Consider the following 19,813-nt stretch of genomic DNA (forward strand, 5'->3'; position numbering starts at 1 on the left):
CCACAGATACACAGATACACACAATACTTAGTGCTAAGCAAAAGATGCAAGCCACAGCATACACGCATTGTGAGTCCATTCATATGTTGTTCAAAAACAGGCAAAACTAAAACAACATATTGTTTAGGAATGTATGCCATGGTGGTAAAAAAAAAAAAAAAGCACACCTAGAAAAGCATTGGAATGACTGACAGAAATTTCAGCATTGTAAAGTTACCTCTGGGGGGAGGGAAGAGATCTGTTTATGCAGGAATATGCAGAGGGCATGTAAGTACAGTATTCAATTTCTATTTTTATTCTGTTTTTTAATTTGGGTGGTATATATACAGGTGTCAGTTTTATTATTATTATTACTCATCAAATGGTACGTAAAAGTATATACTTACACCTGTATGCATGATATATTTATAATTTTAAAATTTAATAACAAAGGAAAGTTACAGTCAGAGCAGAGGTGGGACATAAGGGGCAGGTACAAAGTTTAAGGGTGACACAAAGAGTCAGCGTGGCCTGCTCAAAGAGCTGGGAAAAGCCCCCACTGAATGACAGGGGAACAGGTGGAGGAAGGGAGGCTGGAGAGGAAAGCAGGAGGCAGATTGCAGAGGATGTTCCAGAAGGCAGGGACTGGTCAGAAACTGTAAATTCAGTAGTCTTCACAGCGCTACACAATATTACCTCTGCCTGCCCGTCCATGTACTTTAGAAAAAAAATTTTTTTTTCCAAGATGGACCTAAAGGGACCTGCTGACAGCTCATAAATGAGTTCTCTTTCTCAGACAGTATTTCTACTCTCAGGACAAATAAATAGCACCGAGTGGCTTATCAAGAACAGGGAGGGCGTGCGGGCTGGGCTGGCTGTGGCGGGGCGTAGATGGAAGATGGAGAAGGGCCGACAGCAGCCTGAGCTGGCAGCAGGAGCTCTGACCGTGCTGGCACCTCGGCTCTGCCAGGGAGGGGAAGAGAAGAACAAGCAAAAACCATTTGACATTCCACCTGCCCTGCCCTTGGATCTATCCCGTGTTCCCGGGGAGGCTGGACAGAGACAGTGGTTGTCACATCTGCCAGCATAAACTGCAGAATGTTGAATTCGAACAGGTGTTTCTTTCTGGAAGGGGGCACACGCATGCCTCATAGGTGTGACCCCTTTAGCCACACTGAGATTTGGAAATGGCAAGTGTCAACCGTGGTGTTCTACGGAAGGGACTCTGAGCCTAGGGTTCTTGCCTCTAGTGTCAACTTGAGCACCCATTTGCTGGCCACTTTCAGAAAATCGTGAAATCTTTTTATCTCAGTCTCCCCGGCTGTAAAAATGGGGATAATGACCACGGGGCCCATGTAATATAAATCGGCACTGGAGTCATAGCACGGGAGAGTCAAACGGCCCTTGGAGGTCAAGGCGAGCGTCTCCTGCCAGCTCCCGGGGCACCCTGCCCCACCCCAGCACGTGCCTCGCTTATACGGCGCAACTGCAGGTGCGGCTGCCTTCCTGGGGCACACGGTGAGCTCCACGCGGGGACAGAGCCTTGTGCGTCTTGCTCCCGGCAGCACCCTCAGTGCCCAGCGCGGTGCCTTGGACCCAGTAGGTCCACACCCTGCAGTTACCGAACCTGGCTCCTACGTCTTTTCGAATCTATAGAGGGAAATGAGCTTTTAACGCTATAAAGTCAGATAGTCAACTCCAGATTGTCCCCCGTGGCGGGGACGGAAACTACCAAATACTTAATTTTCTATCCCTAAAATGCAGCCCCTTTCCCAACCCTGAGTGCACATGCACGCTGTGGGTTCCAGGCCCTGGTTAGATCCTGGGAATACCAAGGGCAGGAGCATCACCGGCTGTGGGGTAGTTCGGGCTCTGCTGGGGAGGCCAGTCACCCCACGCCCACCGGGTTACAGAAAGGCAACAGCCTTGGAGGAAATAGCTGAGTGGGTCAGGAGGGGGCCAGCCAACCTACATTTTGTGAAGGTGGGGAGGTTTTCCCCTAGAGGAGAGGGGCAAGGGTACCCCCAAAGGAGGTGCCCCATCTACCCCATCCCCACCCTATGCCGCAACTAATCTCTTTGCAGATCAATATAAAGAATATTTATTGAGCACTTACAATGCACCAGGCCCTCCCTCTGCTAAATAATTTACACGGATTATTTTTTTTTTTTCGAGACAGAATCTCACTCTGTTGCCCTGGCTAGAGTGCTGTGGCATCAGCCTAGCTCACAGCAACCTCAAACTCCTGGGCTCAAGCAATCCTCCTGCCTCAGCCTCCCGAGCAGCTGGAACTACAGGCATGCGCCACCATGCCCGGCTAATTTTTTCTATATATTTCTAGTTGGCCAATTCATTTCTTTCTATTTTTTTTTAGTAGAGATGGGGAGGTCTCGCTCAGGCTGGTTTCGAACTCATGACCTTGAGCCATCCTCCTGCCTCGGCCTCCCAGAGTGCTAGGTACATGGATTATTTTATTTGATCCTCATAACACCTCTGCAAGAAATACCACCACTGCCCCGTTTTACAGATTGTGAGGAAATGGAGGATCCACAGAACCTGATCGCCTGCCCGAGATCAGGGGACGTGGCTAGAGGTGGAGGCGTGGGCCCGGGCGCTAAGTGAGGCTGCCTCCCGGGCTCCCGAGGGAGGCCACATGCCCTGCACCTGCGCGGCCCGAGGTGAGGCCAGCAGGGCTGCCGGGCTCCTCACCCCACGCCTCCCTCACGGAACACCTGAAACCTGGGAAGGCCCAGAGACCAGACACAGCACAGCTGTGGATTCTTGCGTGGCCGATAAAGACTTCTATTTAAATGAGTCATTTCCTTCAAAAGGCAGAGAAAAATGTGTTTAGATTTTAGCAAAAGTGCCCATCCCCACCCCACCCTCACACCCTCACCCACTCCCTGATCTTGCTCAGCTCCCGGAACCCTCTGCCGGGAACTTCCCACCCGGCCTCCAAGCCCCTTGTGGCGCGGGCACCCGAGGTCACGATTGACCCCGGGGGAAGGAACCACCGCCAGGCCCGTTTCCTCTGAAAGGCTGGGCCTGCAACCTCTGATCCCAGGGACAGGAACAGACTTGCCGCCCCAGGAAAGCTGGCCATCCGTCTGGTTGTCATCCTTTACCGGGTGTGGCCTCCCTTTCCGCCTTGTTCTGCCTGCCCTCCTTCCTGCCCGCTTTCTCTCTTCCCTGCCTGCTTTCCTGTCTCCTCCATCATTCATTCCTCCATTTCGCCTCTGCCTTACTGATGGAGCCTCTGATTCACAGGTGTCCTGACTCAGTTTCCCTCCTCTCCAGGCAGCCCCCTGCCATGAGGGTCACTCGCTAGCTGCCCTCTATTAACCCCACCCACTTCACTGACCAATTCCAGAGCTTTGAGCAGAGTTAAGCTAAGGCCACTTGGACGTTTCCTCCCAACTAGATGCTATATTCATATTTGCTTTTTTAACAGCTTTATTGAGGTATAATTACATGCAGTAAAAGTTCAACCATTTTAAGTATACAGTTCAACGACTTTTGGCAAACGTATACAGCATGTGATCACTACCAAAATCAAGATAAAGGAAAAAAACGTTTGCATCACCTTGAAAAGACTTCTTGTGCCCCTTTGCAATCAATCCTCTCTTCCCAAACCCCTAGTTTTTGGTAACCCTTAATCTGTTTTCTGTCATTATAATTCTGGCTTTTTTTTTCTTTTTTAACAATTTCACATCAAGGACATCATATAGTATGTAGTCTTTTGTACCCTGGCTCTTTTACTTAGGATGATGTTGTTGAGAGCCATCCATGCTGTCACGCGTATTGCTGAGGAATATCCCACCGTGGATATACCACAATTTATTTGATGCATCAGTTGATTGGCATTTGGGTTGCTTCCAATTTGGGGCTGAAATGAATGAAGCTGACATGAACGTTCATGTACAAGTCCTTGCGTGGACACGGATTTTCATTTCTCTCAGGTGAATACTTGTGAGGACGATTGCTGAGTAGTGCGGAAAGTGTGTAGTTAATTTATAAGCAATGTCCAACCTGTTTTCCAACGTGGCTACACCATTTTGCATTCCCGTAAGAAGTGTATGAGAATTCTAGTTGCTCCACGTTCTCGCCGACACTTGGTCTGATCAGTCTTTTTCATTTTAGCCATTCTCATAGGTGTGTGGTGGTGTCGCATGGTGATTTTAATTTGCATTTCTTCCATAATTGTTGATTTTGAGCACCTTTTCATGTTGCTATTGGCTACTCAATATATCTTGCTTTGTGGTGTCTGTTGCTCATTGTTATTGGGTTGTTTTTCTTCTTAAGAATGTATTGTAAGAGTTTCTCCCATCCGTTTTATTTATTTATTTATTTATTTATTTATTTTTGAGACAGAGTCTTGCTTTGTTGCCCAGGCTAGAGTGAGTGCTGTGGCATCAGCCTAGCTCACAGCAACCTCAAGCTCCTGGGCTCAAGCAATCCTGCTGCCTCCCGAGTAGCTGGGACTACAGGCATGTAGCACCATGCCCGGCTAAATTTTCTATATATATTAGTTGGCCAATTAATTTCTTTCTATTTATAGTAGAGATGGGGTCTCGCTCTTGCTCAGGCTGGTTTCGAACTCCTGACCTTGAGCAATCCTCCCAGCTCAGCCTCCTGGAGTGCTAGGATTACAGGCGTGAGCCACCACGCTGGGCTTCCCATCCGTTTTTATTTGTCTCTTTTCTCCTTCCTTCCTCTCTCTGTCCCTCTTGGGTCTTTCTCTCCCATGGTGTCCCTGTCCCAGTTTGACCCTGGGCCCATTCTCAGCGTCTCCCACGCCCCCTTCCCTCTCCCTCCTTCTCCTGTGCCTCTTTCTCCTGTTCTCCCTCATCTTCTCCTAGACACCTCAGAACCTGAGCGTCCGACATCCTTCCCCATTGCACATTAGGAAGAACTCCATCGCGAGCCCACAGATTTCTGTCCTGGCCGGGGTCAGCGTTCCAAACAGGGGAAAAGACACCCTCCCCAGAGAAGTGAAAAAGACAGAGCCTGGTGGAATGAACGACAGCTTTGCGTTCTTGCATCTTCTTCCTCCCTAAATGATGAACGGTGTTTATGGATAGAAGTGCTTTTTATTCAAACGTAACATTGCAAAGCCGGAGGTGTCAGGTGAAGTTCATCCTGCTTAATCAGTGGCCTGACAGTCTCCACAAACGTAAGATTAGCTGTTCACGTAACAGGGCTCTCCCTTGGCAGGTCTCCCAAGCCCAGCAGGGCTTTACTCTGCCCAGTCACAGGGCAGGAGCAGCCTAGCCCAAAGCCAGCTCCTTTTCATGTCTGTTTGAGGGAACGGGTGTGACAATATTTGATTGCAAAGCACAGAACGCTTTATGTGGTATTAGAGTACCTCAGATGGGTGACTGTGAAATGGTTTCTTTTTTTAATGCTTTATTGGGATATAATGCACCTACCATACAATTCACCCATTTAAAGTATACAATTCAGAGGTGTTTAGTATATTCACAGATATGTGTAGCCATTAACCCCACAATGCTAGAACATTTTATCACCTCAAAAAGAGGCTCAGAGCCAGGCGTGGTGGCTCATGCCCGTAATCCTAGCACTCTGGGAGGCCGAGGAGGGAGGATCGCTCAAGGTGAGGAGTTCGAAAGCAGCCTGAGCAAAAGTGAGACCCCGTCTCTACTATAAATAGAAAGAAATTAATTGGCCAACTAAAAATATATAGAGAAAAAATTAGCCGGGCATGGTGGCGCATGCCTGTAGTCCCAGCTACTCGGGAGGCTGAGGCAGAAGGACTGCTTGAGCCCAGGAGTTTGAGGTTGCTGTGAGCTAGGCTGATGCCACAGCACTCTAGCCTGGGCAACAGAGTGAGACTCTGTCTCAAAAAAAAAAAAAAAAAAAAGAAACCCAGTACCCTTTAGCTGTCACCCTGTATTCCTGTAGTCCCCCAATCCCTGGAAACCACTAATCTACTTTCTATCACTATAGATGTACCTCTTTTGGACGTTTCATATAAATGGAATCAAATAATATGTGGTCTTTTGTGTCTGGTTTCTTTTACTTAGTATAATGTCTTCAAGGTTCATCTATGTTCTCATATGCATCGATACTTTGTTCCTTTTTATGGCTGAATAATATTCCAACAGATGGATATACTATATTTTGTTTATTCATTCATCAGTTAGTAGACATTTGGGTTGTTTCTACCTTTTGATTATTATGAATAATGCCTCTGCAAACTTTCATGTATGAGTTTTTGTGCAGACATATGTTTTCATTTCTCTTGGGTATGGAGTAGGTATTTCTCCTGTGCGTATACTAGAGGTAGACTTATTGGGTCATATGGTAATCCTATGTTTAATCATTTCAGGAGCTGCCAGACTATTTTCCAAAAGGGCTGCACCATTTTCCATTCCAACCAACAATGTAGTAGGGTTTCAGTTTTTCTACTTCCTCACCAACACTTGTTATTATCTGCCTAAAATGCTTTTTTGGTCCTACAACTAGATCCTTGAGATGTTGCAAATGCATACATAACTACACATACATTTGCACAATCATTGACACACACACATACAAAAACTACATGGTTGTGCATATGTTCACACACCTCTAGAGTTCACATACACACAGAATCTTTTCAATATTTACAATCACATACATAATTGCATATACATATAATCACATGCACCATGTTTCAATCCACAGATCACATGTGTGAACATGAGCAGACATACAATGGGCCAATACCATCACACATGTGCATGCAATTGCTGTGGGTCTGAGCAAACATACACATTTGCACACAGAACCAGAGACACACACATTTAGTAATGCATTCACACTGTACAAACGCAAATACATAAGCAATAGTTGGACACACAAAAGCATAAAAGCGTAGCCTTTGAAAAGCACACATACATAGTTCCCATCACTTATGGGTGAGTATCTGAAAGCAGATTGAATATATTCACCCAGGATGACATGGAGATGGTTGAGATTTTATTAGTCCTTGGTATACTAGTACTTTTCATTCCTTCCTTCATTTCTTTTTTAAGCTACAAGTACATGTTGGGCACATGAGAAATACAATGGTGACTAAGACTGACACAGTCCCTGCCGTTAGGGAATGTACAGTCCAGGGAAGGGGGAGAGATGGTCAGTAAATAAACAATCACAGTCTGTGATGTGTGCCAAGAAGGAAATAAGCAAAGCAATATGTTGGATAATAGGCAAAGTCCTGGCCCTGGAAAAGTGAAAGGGATTCAGACTCACCCACAAGTTATTGGATCAGCTGTTCTGTGTGTGTGTGTGTTTGTGTGTGTTAATACTAGCAATAGGTAATGAGAGTATGAGCTCAGAACCTGGACTACCTGATTTTATTTTTTGTTTGTTTGTTCTTACTGCAAAGATTCTATTTCCAATGGACTACCTGATGTTAAATTTTCTTTGTTCCATGCTAGTTGGGTGAGCTTTCTTCCCCTGCGTGTCTCAGTTTCTCATCCAAAAATGGGGATTATATTATTTTTATTAAGGATTAACTTAGCTGATACTTATAAAGCACTTAAAACTGCCTGGCAAGTGCACAGTTCTGAATCAGTGCTAGCCGTTGCATCATTTTCCGAGAGGGAGGTGAGCGCGCTGGGAGATTGGGGGTGGCGGGAGGGCTGGGGGGAGGGTCTGGAAGTGCCCCATGGACTGTAAATTGGACAACTCCTCATCCTCCACAGTATCTGCGCAGCCTTTTGGAACGTGGCTCTGGCACGCCACCCCGGCAGGCCATAAACAGCCCGTCCCCGCCCACAGTGGCCACAGCCGCAAACCACAGAGAGGATGCATGCTGGGTGGCGCCGGGCATGGCTCTTGGTTTGCAGTTGTATCAGGCCTTTGTGTGGCAGCTCTGTTCGCTCTGGGCCTGGCTCATGGCACTCACTGGTTCTGCTTGGCTGTCTTTCCTGTCTGTGTGTCCGTGCAGGTCAGCACTTACCACCCGGTACCTGCCTCTCCAGGACATTCCACGGCCATGGTCAGCATGCCCGGCTCCCAGCAACACCTGTCAGCCAACATGTGAGTAAAAGGCTTTGGCCCTGCACCCCAGCCATGGCACAGGGGGGTCGCCTTTCCGGGCCCTTTGCCAACGAGCATCACGACCTCAAACCGTCCCGTCCAGAGAGACAACGGTTCCCCTTCCTCCACCGCCTCCAAATGAAATAATGGCCCAAAACACAGATTAGCCAACCACATCATCCTAGCTCATTCTCTCACAAAAGTAGAGAGAGAGACTGGAAGGTCATGTACCCCAACACTGCTGGGAGATTGGACATTGAGAAATGTCTGTTGTCTTGCTTTGGATTCAAAATGCTGGGTCATAAATAGATGTTTTGTTTTAGGAATCAGCAAAATGTAAATATAGCATTTTAGGCAAGAAAAAAAAAAAAAAAACCTTGTAGATGAGAACGCTCCCCTCTTTCCTCTCGAGAAAACACTCCCATGTCTCACAGTCCTCAGAGCCTGGAAGGGTTTCCCAACGTCTGAGATGCCTGAGGGCCACGTGCTGGTGACCCCTGACTCCAGCAAGCCCAGGAGGATTGGTTTTAATGCCTGTAGTCAGGCAGCTGTTCTCGCCTCCCCGACCTCACTATTCCCTGTTGTCTTCACCCCCGTGACTCACACCTGGACACGCTCGCCTGATTGCTGCTCGGACTTCACAGTGCAAAGTCTCTGCTCTCACCTGAGGACATTCCTGCCCCGTCCCAGGCCCATCCCCACACCCCACCCCACCACGCAGCCCATGTTGCACTGAACGCCAAAAACCCAAAACCACCCCCTGCCTCCCCATGCCCGCTTCCCAGCCTACATTAAGCTGGCTCAGTCGGGCCACTCCGGGGAGTCAGACGTGTCCCTGCTTTCAGAAGAGGGAGTGGATCAGAGAGGCTTCTGTCGCTGACCTCTTATTTCCCAGAACCCTGCTGGCTGCCAGCGTTTTCTTGGGGAGTGCACCAAGCAGTCGTGGAAGAGCATCCTCTGCAGAGCCCGTACCTCTAGCATCGGGATCCCTCTCTGCCACTAACTCCGGGTCGCCAACTTCTTTCTCCGTTCAAGGCCAGTTTAACCCGTAGTTGAAGTGCCAAGGTCGGCCTAAACTAGTGCCTGGCAGCTAGGAGCGCTGGACGGAGGAGGAGGAGATGGAGGAGGCAGGGATCTGGCCCTCCCTCCATTGCAGTTTCAACCGGGTTGTGCCACTTTTGAACGCCTTACGCGTCACCGTGGCCGTGCCAGGTTTTTACTGCGCCCTCCAGCAGTGCACAGACCTTCTCCCCTCACCAGCTCCCTGTGTCTCCCCAGGTTTGTAGCCCTGCACTCCTACTCAGCCCATGGACCTGACGAGCTGGACCTGCACAAGGGAGAAGGCATCAGGGTCCTGGGGAAGTGGCAGGACGGGTGGCTCAGGGGCATCTCCCTGGTCACCGGGCGAGCCGGCATCTTCCCGGGCAACTACGTCATCCCCATTTTCAGGTGCGTCTCCTCCAACCCCAGGGCATCGGGAGGTCGGCTCATCACGGCCAGCAGCCATCTGTGAGCTGAACTGATGCAGGACTCGATGCTCTTTCAGAGTATTGGCTAAGAAAGAGCTAGTGGCCCTTCTAACTCTTCAAACAAAATAGCACAAATCATTATCTTTTTTGCAGCTCTTCACAGCTTGGAAGCACTTTCATGCCTTCTAGCTCATTGCCTAGGCCCAGGCATCCTGCAAGGTAGAGATTAATTTACAGATGAGGAAAACAATGTGCAGAGTTAAGCAACTTGCTCAAGAACTAGGTGTCAGGTTTTCTTCTGCACGGATCCCAGAAATCCCAATTCACATCCTCCACCCCAATACGCCATCTAGTGGCACAATGGGGAAATGCGGCCGAATGGCCTCCCCTGCACCTCGGGGTACTTCTCAGGCTGCTAGGCCCTAAGGCACAGTGTCCCTGAACTCAGACCCCCGTCTGTTCATGCACTGCCCAGATCAAACGCTAGTTACCCTGCCGGGCCTCCTCCCCAACAGCTTTTCCCAGCCTTTCTCATTCTGCGGCATTCCTCTTAATGTCATCGACCCCGGGGTTGTCCTGCCACCTCACATTGCTGCAGATGCATGGATAGATAGCCCCAGAGCTATCCCATGACTTGTGCCTCCACCCCCATCAGCCCAGGCACAGCCTGCTTCAAACACTGTCTTTGTGACAGACCGGCGGGTCACAATTCCCGGGAAAGTGACTGCCCCATTTTTCTCTGTGGGAGTCAGACCTGGAGTCAGGCGCCCAGGTTGGGGGATTTCATTTAGGCGGGGCACTGTGTCCGGAGGAGGGCAACAAGGATGGTGAGGAGACAGCAACCTAGGTCACAGGAGAAACTGATAAAGACACTGGGGTAATTTAACTTGTAGCTGACAAGGAGCAGACGGATCATAATGGACTGCATAGACCAAGAAGTAGATTTGTTGCAGGCGGGCACAGTGGAGTGGACCGGCGTATACAACTCGGAAGGTTTGGGTTCAATAAAAGGCAGCATTTTCTAACCCGTAGCTCTTTCCCAACCAGGCTGGCTGGTGGGTGATGACCCCCTTTCTAGGAAGAGTACAGGCACAGTGTGGGTCCCCCTAGATCCAGGGTTGTATAAAGAGATTTCTTCACATGGCAGAAAGATGGGATAGAACATCACAGTCATTCCTTTTGATGGAAGGTTTTTGAAATTTGTTATAAAGTTGCACAATATCCGGAGACAAACTAAGGTTGTCTATAACTGATGTTTTAATTCATTTTTATTCAACAATTTTTTTTTTTTTTTTTTTTGAGACAGAGTCTCACTCTGTTGCCCTGGCTAGAGTGCTGTGGCATCAGCCTAGCTCACAGCAACCTCAAACTCCTGGGCTCGAGAGATCCTCCTGCCTCAGCCTCCCGAGTAGCTGGGACTACAGGCAGGCCGTCTTTAACAAATATTGATTGAGTGCTAACTATGTGTCAGGCAACTTTCCGGGCACTGGAGAAATACCAGTACACAAGACGATAAGAAACCAAATAAATGAGTAAGATATGTGGTATGTTAGTGATAAGGGCTGAGAAGAAAACTCTGCAAGTGCAGATAGAATCTGCGTGGGGGTGGTTAAGATCTCAGACAAATTGGTTCAGGGTGGCCCTGCTGAGAAGCAAGGAGGAGGAATGAAGGAGCTGGGGTGAGCCCCGTGGCGCTCTGAGGGAGGTGGATCCCAAGCCACAGGAACCTCGGGTCCAAAGGCCCCGAGTAGGAGAGTGCCCGACACGAAGGCCGGCAGGCTTGGATTAGAGCAAGTGAGTAGGAGGTGAGGTCAGAATAGTACTGGGGCCAGCTTATGCAGGACGAGGGATTGGGCTTTAAACCCTGTTGCAGGGTTTTGAGCAGAAGAGTGGCATGATCTAAGCCATGTTTAACCAGAATCCCTCAAGTTGCTGCATTCGTTGAGAATAAACTATAGATAGGAAAGTGGAAAAGCATAAAACATAGTTAAGGGGCTATTGCAATAATACTGGGGAGAGGTGATAATGCATTGAACCAGGGCGTTAGCTGTGAAGGTAGGGAAAACTAGTTAGATTCTGGATATACTTGAAATTATAAACCCCAGGATGTTCTAATAGATCCAACATCAGGTGTGAAAGAATAGAGGATTCAAGGTGAGTCCAGGTTTTTTTGCCCTGAGTAACTGGAAGATGGGGTTGCTTTTCACTGAGACAGAGGTGATGGAGCCCACGAGAGGAACCGGTTTGGAGGTGTGAGGGAAGCAAAGGCTTAGCTGGCAGCAGATTAAGTCTGAGATGCCTCTCAGTGATCCAAGTAAGGATGTTGGTGAGCAGTGGAGCACACCAGTTTAGCATCTAAGAAAGAGCTCCGGCCTTGAGATGCTGCTTAGAGCCATAAGACTAGATGAGATCATCGTGGTAGGGTCAGTTGTATCCAGAGAGCGACACTCGGCCAGCAGCCAGAGTCTTCAAGAACGAGGGGAGAGGCCGAGAGGGTAAATGATGGTCACAGCAAGGTGGCACGTAGGTGGTCCAGTCTGCTGATAGGAGTCAGAGCCCGGAAGTGTTGAGGAGGGTGGGGGGAGTGTTCTAGAAGTAACAGTGAGGAGCAAGGAGGATGCCTGTCCTAACTTAGGAACGGTTTCTTCCATGAATTCCCCAGAGCCCTTGCCTACTTCTAGGGTATTTGCTTAGATATTAGGCCTTAACCCAACATCCTGGTTATGCCATCGAAGAACCATTAAAACAAGGGTGGCCATATATTTTATCATCCAAACTAGGACACTTTGGGGCAGGTAACCACTGAGACTCTCCTGGGAAAATCAGGCCCTATGGTCACCCTAACTAGAATGCATGTAGGGTTCCATTCCAGTATATTTCAAGGCTCCAGCTTCCGTTTCTCTCCTTCTTGGCTTTTCTTTTGGGGAGATCTCTTGTGTTCTTGGGCAAGTTGAGTGGTCAGCATCTATTCTCAGGCCCTTGGAGATGCCTGCACGTCAGACGATGGAGTCTCGGCTCTGTAGGTTGTCACTGGGTTCACCCCTTCCTCCCAGCTCATAGGAATCTGAACATATGCATATACTGAGGTGTGGCTAATGTTGAGGCATGATTCTGCTTACGGGAAACCAGCATTCCGTAGAACAAGTCCCTGTCAGAGGATGTGCTCCTGGCGGGTTATTAGGTGACAGAGGATCGAGGCCTCTGCAGTGTTGGCACGTTTTCCTTGATGGTCTCTGTGATGCAAAGAATGTTCCCTTCCCACTAATCCTGGACATGAATGACATACGCCCAATTTATCTATCTAGGTGCAGGCAGGTAACCCTTGTACTTAAGTACCCTTTCCACTGTGGGAACTTTAGTTCTTCCCACTATTGGGGCTGAGTGATGCTGTTCGTTGTTAGCTGAGTTTCTACAACCATGAGCAAGTTGTGAGCAAGACCCGAGCGGGCTGGCCTACACGTGCAAGCCCAGTCTGCTCTTGGATGCTGTGCATTTGAGGATTCCGCCCCCAGCCTGTTTCTGTTTGCAGGATGGCTCTGCACATGCGGCCCCGTGGTGCGTCACGCAGCCTCTTACAAGACAGCCCGGGCTCCGCAGTGTAAGGTGCCCCCCCACCGAGCATTTCAACCTTTATCTAATTAGCACCACCCCTAATGAACTGAACCAGCCAGAGTTTAGGGATTAACTGTAGATGAGAATCAACCAGAATGTCAGGGTTTAGATTTAAGATTCGGCGAATGAGCCTTTCAAGCACCAGAGAGGAAAAGGCAGCTGTGCTGCCCTGTGCCGCAGCCCTCGGTGCTAGCTGGTGACACCAAGCTGTCCAGCTGTTGCAGACCACAGTTGAGTCTCTGCCACCATGGTGCCTCTTCCCAGCTCCCGGAGACGTTCGCTGGCTTAGTCTGTACAGAGCATTTGTCAGGTTTCCATCTGTGTGGCAACCAACATCCCCTGGGTGTCCTCTTTCATGTGCAGTCGTGGTGGGAGGCAGACGCTTCCTCTCTCTTCAGAGGCTCAAGAAACCAAATCCTCCCCTTTTTCCTCCTCAACCCATCAACACAGCGAAGGGGCAGGTTCAGCCAATCTGACGCTCCCCCTGGGGACTTCGAAATGTAAATAAGGGAGGAAGCGAGAAGTGGGCAACGCTAAAGACCATTCATGGTGAGAGCCCAGCCACCTGCTGCCCAGCTCTCTGCAGCCTCCGGATCCTGTTTCCAAGCCCCCTCCTGCCCTCCCAATAAGCTTGCTTCTGCCCTGCTAGCCGGGATCTTCCTCTTCCTTGCAACTTCAGACACATACGCCTACCTGGTCCTTTATGGGTGGAGATAAGCAATACATGGGCCACCACTCATTGGCCTTTAACTCTCTGAACCGATCTACACAAAGATTGTCAAGGTCCAGCTGCCAGTGGTGAGCACAGAGGAGCTGCTGCTCATGATGCCCCCTGTGCAATCAGGCAAGCTCGTCAGGGCCAACGTACCAGGTAGAGAGAAGGACACAGGGACCTGCACCATGCAGCCAACCAGGTGCAACATCCACTCGTCCCACTTACGCCCAGAATGCCTTTCGGTCTCCCCATCTGGAAAACAGAGATCATAATGTCTGCAGGACTGGGGTGTCACGGGAATCAATTAGTGAATGTTAGTAAAATGCTTTGATGTTGGAAGAAAGAGCCAGGTGAGTGCTGAGCTTTTTGCCAAAAGACATAGAGGGACTCCTTGTTGGATGGGAGGCATGGGATTGAGGAGTTCCTGGAATCTGGCCCGGAGAAATGGGGTCGCACCTCTGTCTCTATAAACAGTCATTCAAAGAAGGGATTGGTGGAATGAGAGCGGCTAGGGCCTAATTAGCTGTATTCTGTCCTTAATGCTGCTGCTGTTGCTACTGCTGGGAAGAATTTGGGAACCTGCCTCGCCTGTTGCCAATCCATTTTGCAGCATTCAACACCTCGAAGCCTCTTTTCAGAAGGCAGGCAGATCAGCTGCACTCCGCCATGGAAGCCAGTGCTGAGCATTTCTCTCCAGGACATAGTCTGACCCCTCCCCGGTAGACAGCCCCACTCCTCTTCACTGGCTGCACCACCATGGGGACCAGAGGCAGGTTGACAGCTACGAATAGAAGTCCCCTTGCTGCAAGCATCCGTTCCTGGAGCATTTGGCCAGATATACTTCTTGGGCGGCGTTGGCCACAATTAAATGATGCTTTGCCTATCTTCATAGAATACTGACTCATTAGTAAGCTACATATCACTTTTTTAATCAAGAGAAAAGGAGCAAGAGGAGGATGAGGAGAAAGAGAAATGACCTTAACCGAAGACCTGGAGGCATTGGTGGGAAGGAAACCACGAGGGCATCTCTGTGCCAGCGCCTTGGCTGTGTTCATTATTCCCAGGGAATTAGTAGAAGTTACTTAATCAACAGAGTGACAAGGTGATGGATGGGCTGCTCGGTAAGAGATGTGATGTTGGGGCTGGATTGGTAAAAGGGCAAGAAAGGCACGAAGATGACAGCCACTCCCCACGGAGTTCTGGGAGCTGCAGGCTGGAAACGATGGACAAGGGATTGTTGTTTTATAAAACTTTAATACTACTCTCAAAAATCACAGCCTGAGGCTGAAGAATTAGAGTTTTATGGAGGCGTACATAGGGCCTACCAGCTGCTTCAGTTCATTCATTTCAGGCAGAATAAAGGGCTTTTTCTGCTACCAAATGATGAATGTTCTAACTAGAGGTGGTAAGAACAGATGGCCAGCCTAAACCTGGGTTCAAATCCCAGGCCCAGTAGTTCCTTGGGCAAGTAACTGTAAGTCTTTGTATTTTTTTGTTTATAAAATAGTGGCACTAAGAGTACATATCTAAGAAAGCTGTTGTAAAGAACTCATGAGATAAAATGTGGGCAAAGCCACTTGGCCAGTGCCTGGCATACAGTAAGCACTCAACATGTGTTAGCCAAAATGAACTGGCTTCAGTGCTAAAAACATCATGGCAGCCATTCAACAAATGTTTATTAGTCAACAATATATGAAGAATACAGGGAGATAAAATATTAAAAATAAGGCAGGACACTGTGGACCCGCCTGTAATCCCGGCACTTTGGGAGGCTGAGGCAAGAGAATTCCTTGAGGCCAGGAGTTCGAGACCAACATGGGCAACATAGTGAGACCCCATCTCTACATAAAAATTTAAAAATTAGCCAGCTATGATAGGACACACCTGTAGTCCCAGCTGCTTGGGAGGCTGAGGCGGGAGGATCGCTTGAGGTTAGAGGATCACAGGGAGTTTGAGGTTACGGCGAGGCACGATGACACCACTGCACTCCAGCATGAGCAACAGAGCAAGACCCTGTCTCTAAAAAAATAAATAAATGAAAATAAAGTAAGCTATAAAATCTCTGCCTTCAAAGAGTTTAGAATCTAGCGGAAAAGTCACTGACTGACTAAGAAACTGCCACTGCAAAGCAAGTTGGACACAGACAGGATCTTGTGCTTTGGACTCAAGGGCTAAAGGGACGTGGGGTGAGGGGTGACCAGAATCAGAGCGAGAGATGGTGAAATTCGAGTCTTCTGCTTCCACCAGGGCCTCCGTGTGGCCCCTCCCCCTGCGCCTAGCAAACCTCAGGCTAACAAGGTGTAGGGAGGTGGGACCAACTTGGTTAAGACCGTGGTTGACAAAGAGTCTGAATGGCTGGGTGGGAAGGTCAAAAGTGGTTACATTTTATATATGGTTGGGAGCTGTTAGGTTTTTAAAATAAAACTGAATGTTTTCTTTTTCTATTTTTTCTCTTTAAAAAAAAAAAATGTCCAACAACCAGAAAGACCTCTAGTTTTCCAGATTCCCGGAGCCCTGGTCTCTACGCCACATGGACATTATCCACCTCCTCTGTGTCCTCCCAAGGCAGCATTTCAGAAGGTGACCCCCGGCAAAGCCGTCCCTTCAAATCCGTCTTCGTGCCCACCGCCATTGTCAACCCCGTAAGGAGCACAGCCGGAACCGGGACCATAGGACAAGGGTCTCTTCGGAAAGGGCGGAGCAGCATGAGAAAGAGTAAGTGGTGAAAGAGAGGTAGGTGCCATGAGCTGAGTGATGGCGGGCTGTGACCCCAGGGTACACCGGATGCTTTTCACAAAAACAGGAGCTTGGCTGTACACGGAGCCACTGCAAAGGCTGCTTTGCAATTCCCAAATGATGAGTCGTTTTATTGAGTGAAGCTAGACTGACTCAAGGTCACTGCCTTGTGTCACTTCATACATGCAAGTTGAATGACTAGGGTAATAGCAGCCCTGAGTGCCAACACGTAATTAGAACATGGCCAACATGGATGCTGGCTCTTAAGGCAGAATGACCAAAGCGCTGGCCGGGTCAGTGCTTCTCAAACTATGTTCCAGGGAACCCTCAGGGGGTGCCACAAGACAAACAGGGAAGGATGGGGTGAGCACGCAGAGGGTGGGAGTAGGAAATGAGGATTGAAGAGGCAGTGCTTAGAGCTCCCGATTCCCACTATGTTATTTAAGTAAATGAATGCATAGGGTAAAAACAGAAAGATTATAGCGTACAAAGTATTCAAAAGCAAATCTCCTTCATATCCTTAACCCCCAGCCCAAGTTCTCTTCCATAGATAGATAGATAGACAGAGAAATAGAAAGATACACAAACTTGTTATCATACGCACTGTACTATTCTGCACCTTGCTTTTATTTTTACCTACATAACATCCACATTGCACACATGGCAATATATACAGATTCTTCATCTTAAGAACCAGGCATTTATCTCTTCACAGGTGGAACTTCTATATAAGATTCCATTTTTAGGTATTCTAAAAAGTATTTGAAACCCAATTGTTCTACAAAAAAAAAAAAAATCAAAATTTTATATTCTTACGTCTCTGTCGAGGACACAAAGCCAAGCACAGTAAATATGACTTATTCCATGTTCCCTGATTTAAATCAGGGTCCCCAATCTCTCTTGGGATCTTAACAAATGGTTGACATGAAAATGCAATCTGACTAGTCAAGGCAGAAGAATAGCAAGCGTGTGGGACAATATGCCACACGGGAACATTCACCAAGAAAAAGAGACAAATTTAGCTCCACCTGCCCCAGTGCTTTCATCCAACAACCTGCTTGACCACCAGACCGCTGCTCTGGCCACTGCATTCCTGCCAACCACGCCTCCCTCCTGCACCCTCCCTACCATCCTCCACCTCTCCCCCCAGCGCTCACACAAAATAAGTAATCCCACCACGACAGCCTTAAGCAAGTTACCAACCCCTTCAGTCTTCAGTTCACTCATTTATAAAGTAAAAATAAAAATAATACCTACCTCATCAGGGTTACTGGATGGATTTAATAAAACCATTCACATGAGCCTGATGGCAGTGCCTGGCACATAATTAATCTCTCAAAAAAACACTAATTTTTATAATATTATTTTATTAGGGTTATCATTGCTCCTATAACTAAGCAGATCATCTTTGGTCCATCCAGAGTGTGAATTCACTTAGGAATGTCCACACTCTGTCCAGACCACTTAGGAATGCAGAGAATTGCATCCTCTGGGCAATTGCTCATACTTCCTTTGATCCATGCCCTCTCTACAATCTACCTTCGCATAGATCTTGACTGGCTTGGAGCTTTGACTTCTTGCATTGTATGCACATGTAATAAGAAAGCATTAAGGCCAGGCCCGGTGGCTCACGCCTGTAATCTTAGCACTCTGGGTGGCCAAGGCGGGCAGATTGCTTGAGGTCAGGAGTTGGAAACCAGCCTGAGCAAGAGAGAGACCCTGTCTCTACTATACATAGAAAGAAATTAATTGGCCAACTAATATATATAGAAAAAATTAGCCGGGCATGGTGACACATGCCTGTAGTCCCAGCTACTTGGGAGGCTGAGGCAGCAGGATCGCTTGAGCCCAGGAGTTTGAGGTTGCCGTGAGCTAGGCTGACGCCACGGCACTCACTCTAGCCTGGGCAACAAAGCAGACTCTGAAAGAGAGAGAGAGAGAGAGAGAGAGAGAGAGAGAGAGAGAGAGAGAGAGAGAGAGAGAGAAAGCATTAAATCTCTTGGAAAATTAGGAATTGGCAAGATAAATAGATGAGGCATAAAACCGATGTTTCAGGCATTAATGAGAGCCTCAGGACATGTCTGCCCGTGCTGCTTTGACTTCCCGGGTCCTGGAGGCTTTCTCTTTCTCCCTTTTCCCAAGGCGAGGCTGGTCAGGCTATCAATCTCCCCAAAGTAAAGAGAAATTACAGGGGAATTGACCGTGTGCACCTCACAGGGCTGTCAGTGGAAAAATAAATGTCTCAAGTGAAAGGTCGGACTTGTGTAGATGGTGACTGGCTCGCTCGCAGCGGCCGAGGACGCCGGCTGTGTTGAGTGTGCGTTCTGCTTTCCGTGTTCGCGCCCGGCTTGACAAAGAGTCCCAGTGCAGACGTGGCCTTGGCTCAGGCCCTCTGTGCTGGACACAGATGACTCTGATTCAAACACGTGGCCGTGGAGTGTCACAAAGTTTTATACTAACATCTCTGGCTGGGACGTAACCTATGGCTCTCTAAATGCTGGCAGGCCCTCACAGAGAGACGGCCCAAAATGTTTCTCAGGGGTGTCTCCCCCACCTCCCCACAGCACGCAGTGAACGCCCGACTCCCCACGTCACCCGCAGGACATATGTCCAAGGGATGCGGATCTCCTGTCTTCCAGAGAATTTGAGGGGAAAGATGGCTTCCTTTTACTGAGGGAGGACCATCTCAATTTTTTAAAAAAGAAGAAAAAGAATGAGCTCAGGAAGGGGCAAAACCAAACTCTTGGACCTTGCAATTTTAGGGCATGCTATGTCTTACCCAAAAATAATGATAGCTAACAAGCACAGGGCATTTATTATATTCCAGGCACTGTCCTAACACTTTGCACACTTCATAAAGCCTAATCCTCCCAGAAGCCCTGTGAGATACTGTTACTATCTCCAGTTTACAAACGAGGAACCCCAGGTGCAAGGAGGTGATGTGACTGACTTCTCCCAGGCTCCCCAGGAGAAGGTCTGCTTCCAGATCTATGTCGGGAGACTTTACAAAGCTCGTTCGCCCAGCCCTAACTCTGGAATAGGTGACCTGCCTGAATCTGCCTCTGTCTGGGTGGTGCTTCCCTAGCGCACTCACCTTATTCCCACTCACCCGTCCTCCCTGCGCCCCGCAAAGGAGACCCCACCACCCCCTGCCTGAAGCTTCTGTGAGGCTTCTCCTCAGCAAGTAGCTGGTGAGAGTTCTCCTCTCCCTGCCTCCCTCTCTTTTCCTCTTTCCCGCTCTCCCGTCCTGCTGAGT

The 19,813-nt window shown here is 48.6% G+C and overlaps 1 protein-coding gene across 1 annotated transcript in view; it reads left to right on the forward strand.

Annotated features, from left to right (window-relative positions):
* The window catches only part of SH3RF2 (SH3 domain containing ring finger 2), a 103,061-nt gene that overhangs the window by 79,314 nt on the left and 3,934 nt on the right, over positions 1-19,813 (forward strand). The window contains exons 6-8 of the mRNA XM_075996169.1: positions 7,934-8,025; positions 9,304-9,474; positions 16,304-16,536. Coding sequence (XP_075852284.1) covers positions 7,934-8,025; positions 9,304-9,474; positions 16,304-16,536 — 496 coding nt within the window. The remainder of the gene's footprint in view (positions 1-7,933; positions 8,026-9,303; positions 9,475-16,303; positions 16,537-19,813) is intronic.

Source organism: Microcebus murinus, chromosome 21 (genome assembly GCF_040939455.1).
Source record: "Microcebus murinus isolate Inina chromosome 21, M.murinus_Inina_mat1.0, whole genome shotgun sequence".
In the NCBI taxonomy this organism is placed as follows: Eukaryota; Metazoa; Chordata; class Mammalia; order Primates; family Cheirogaleidae; genus Microcebus; species Microcebus murinus.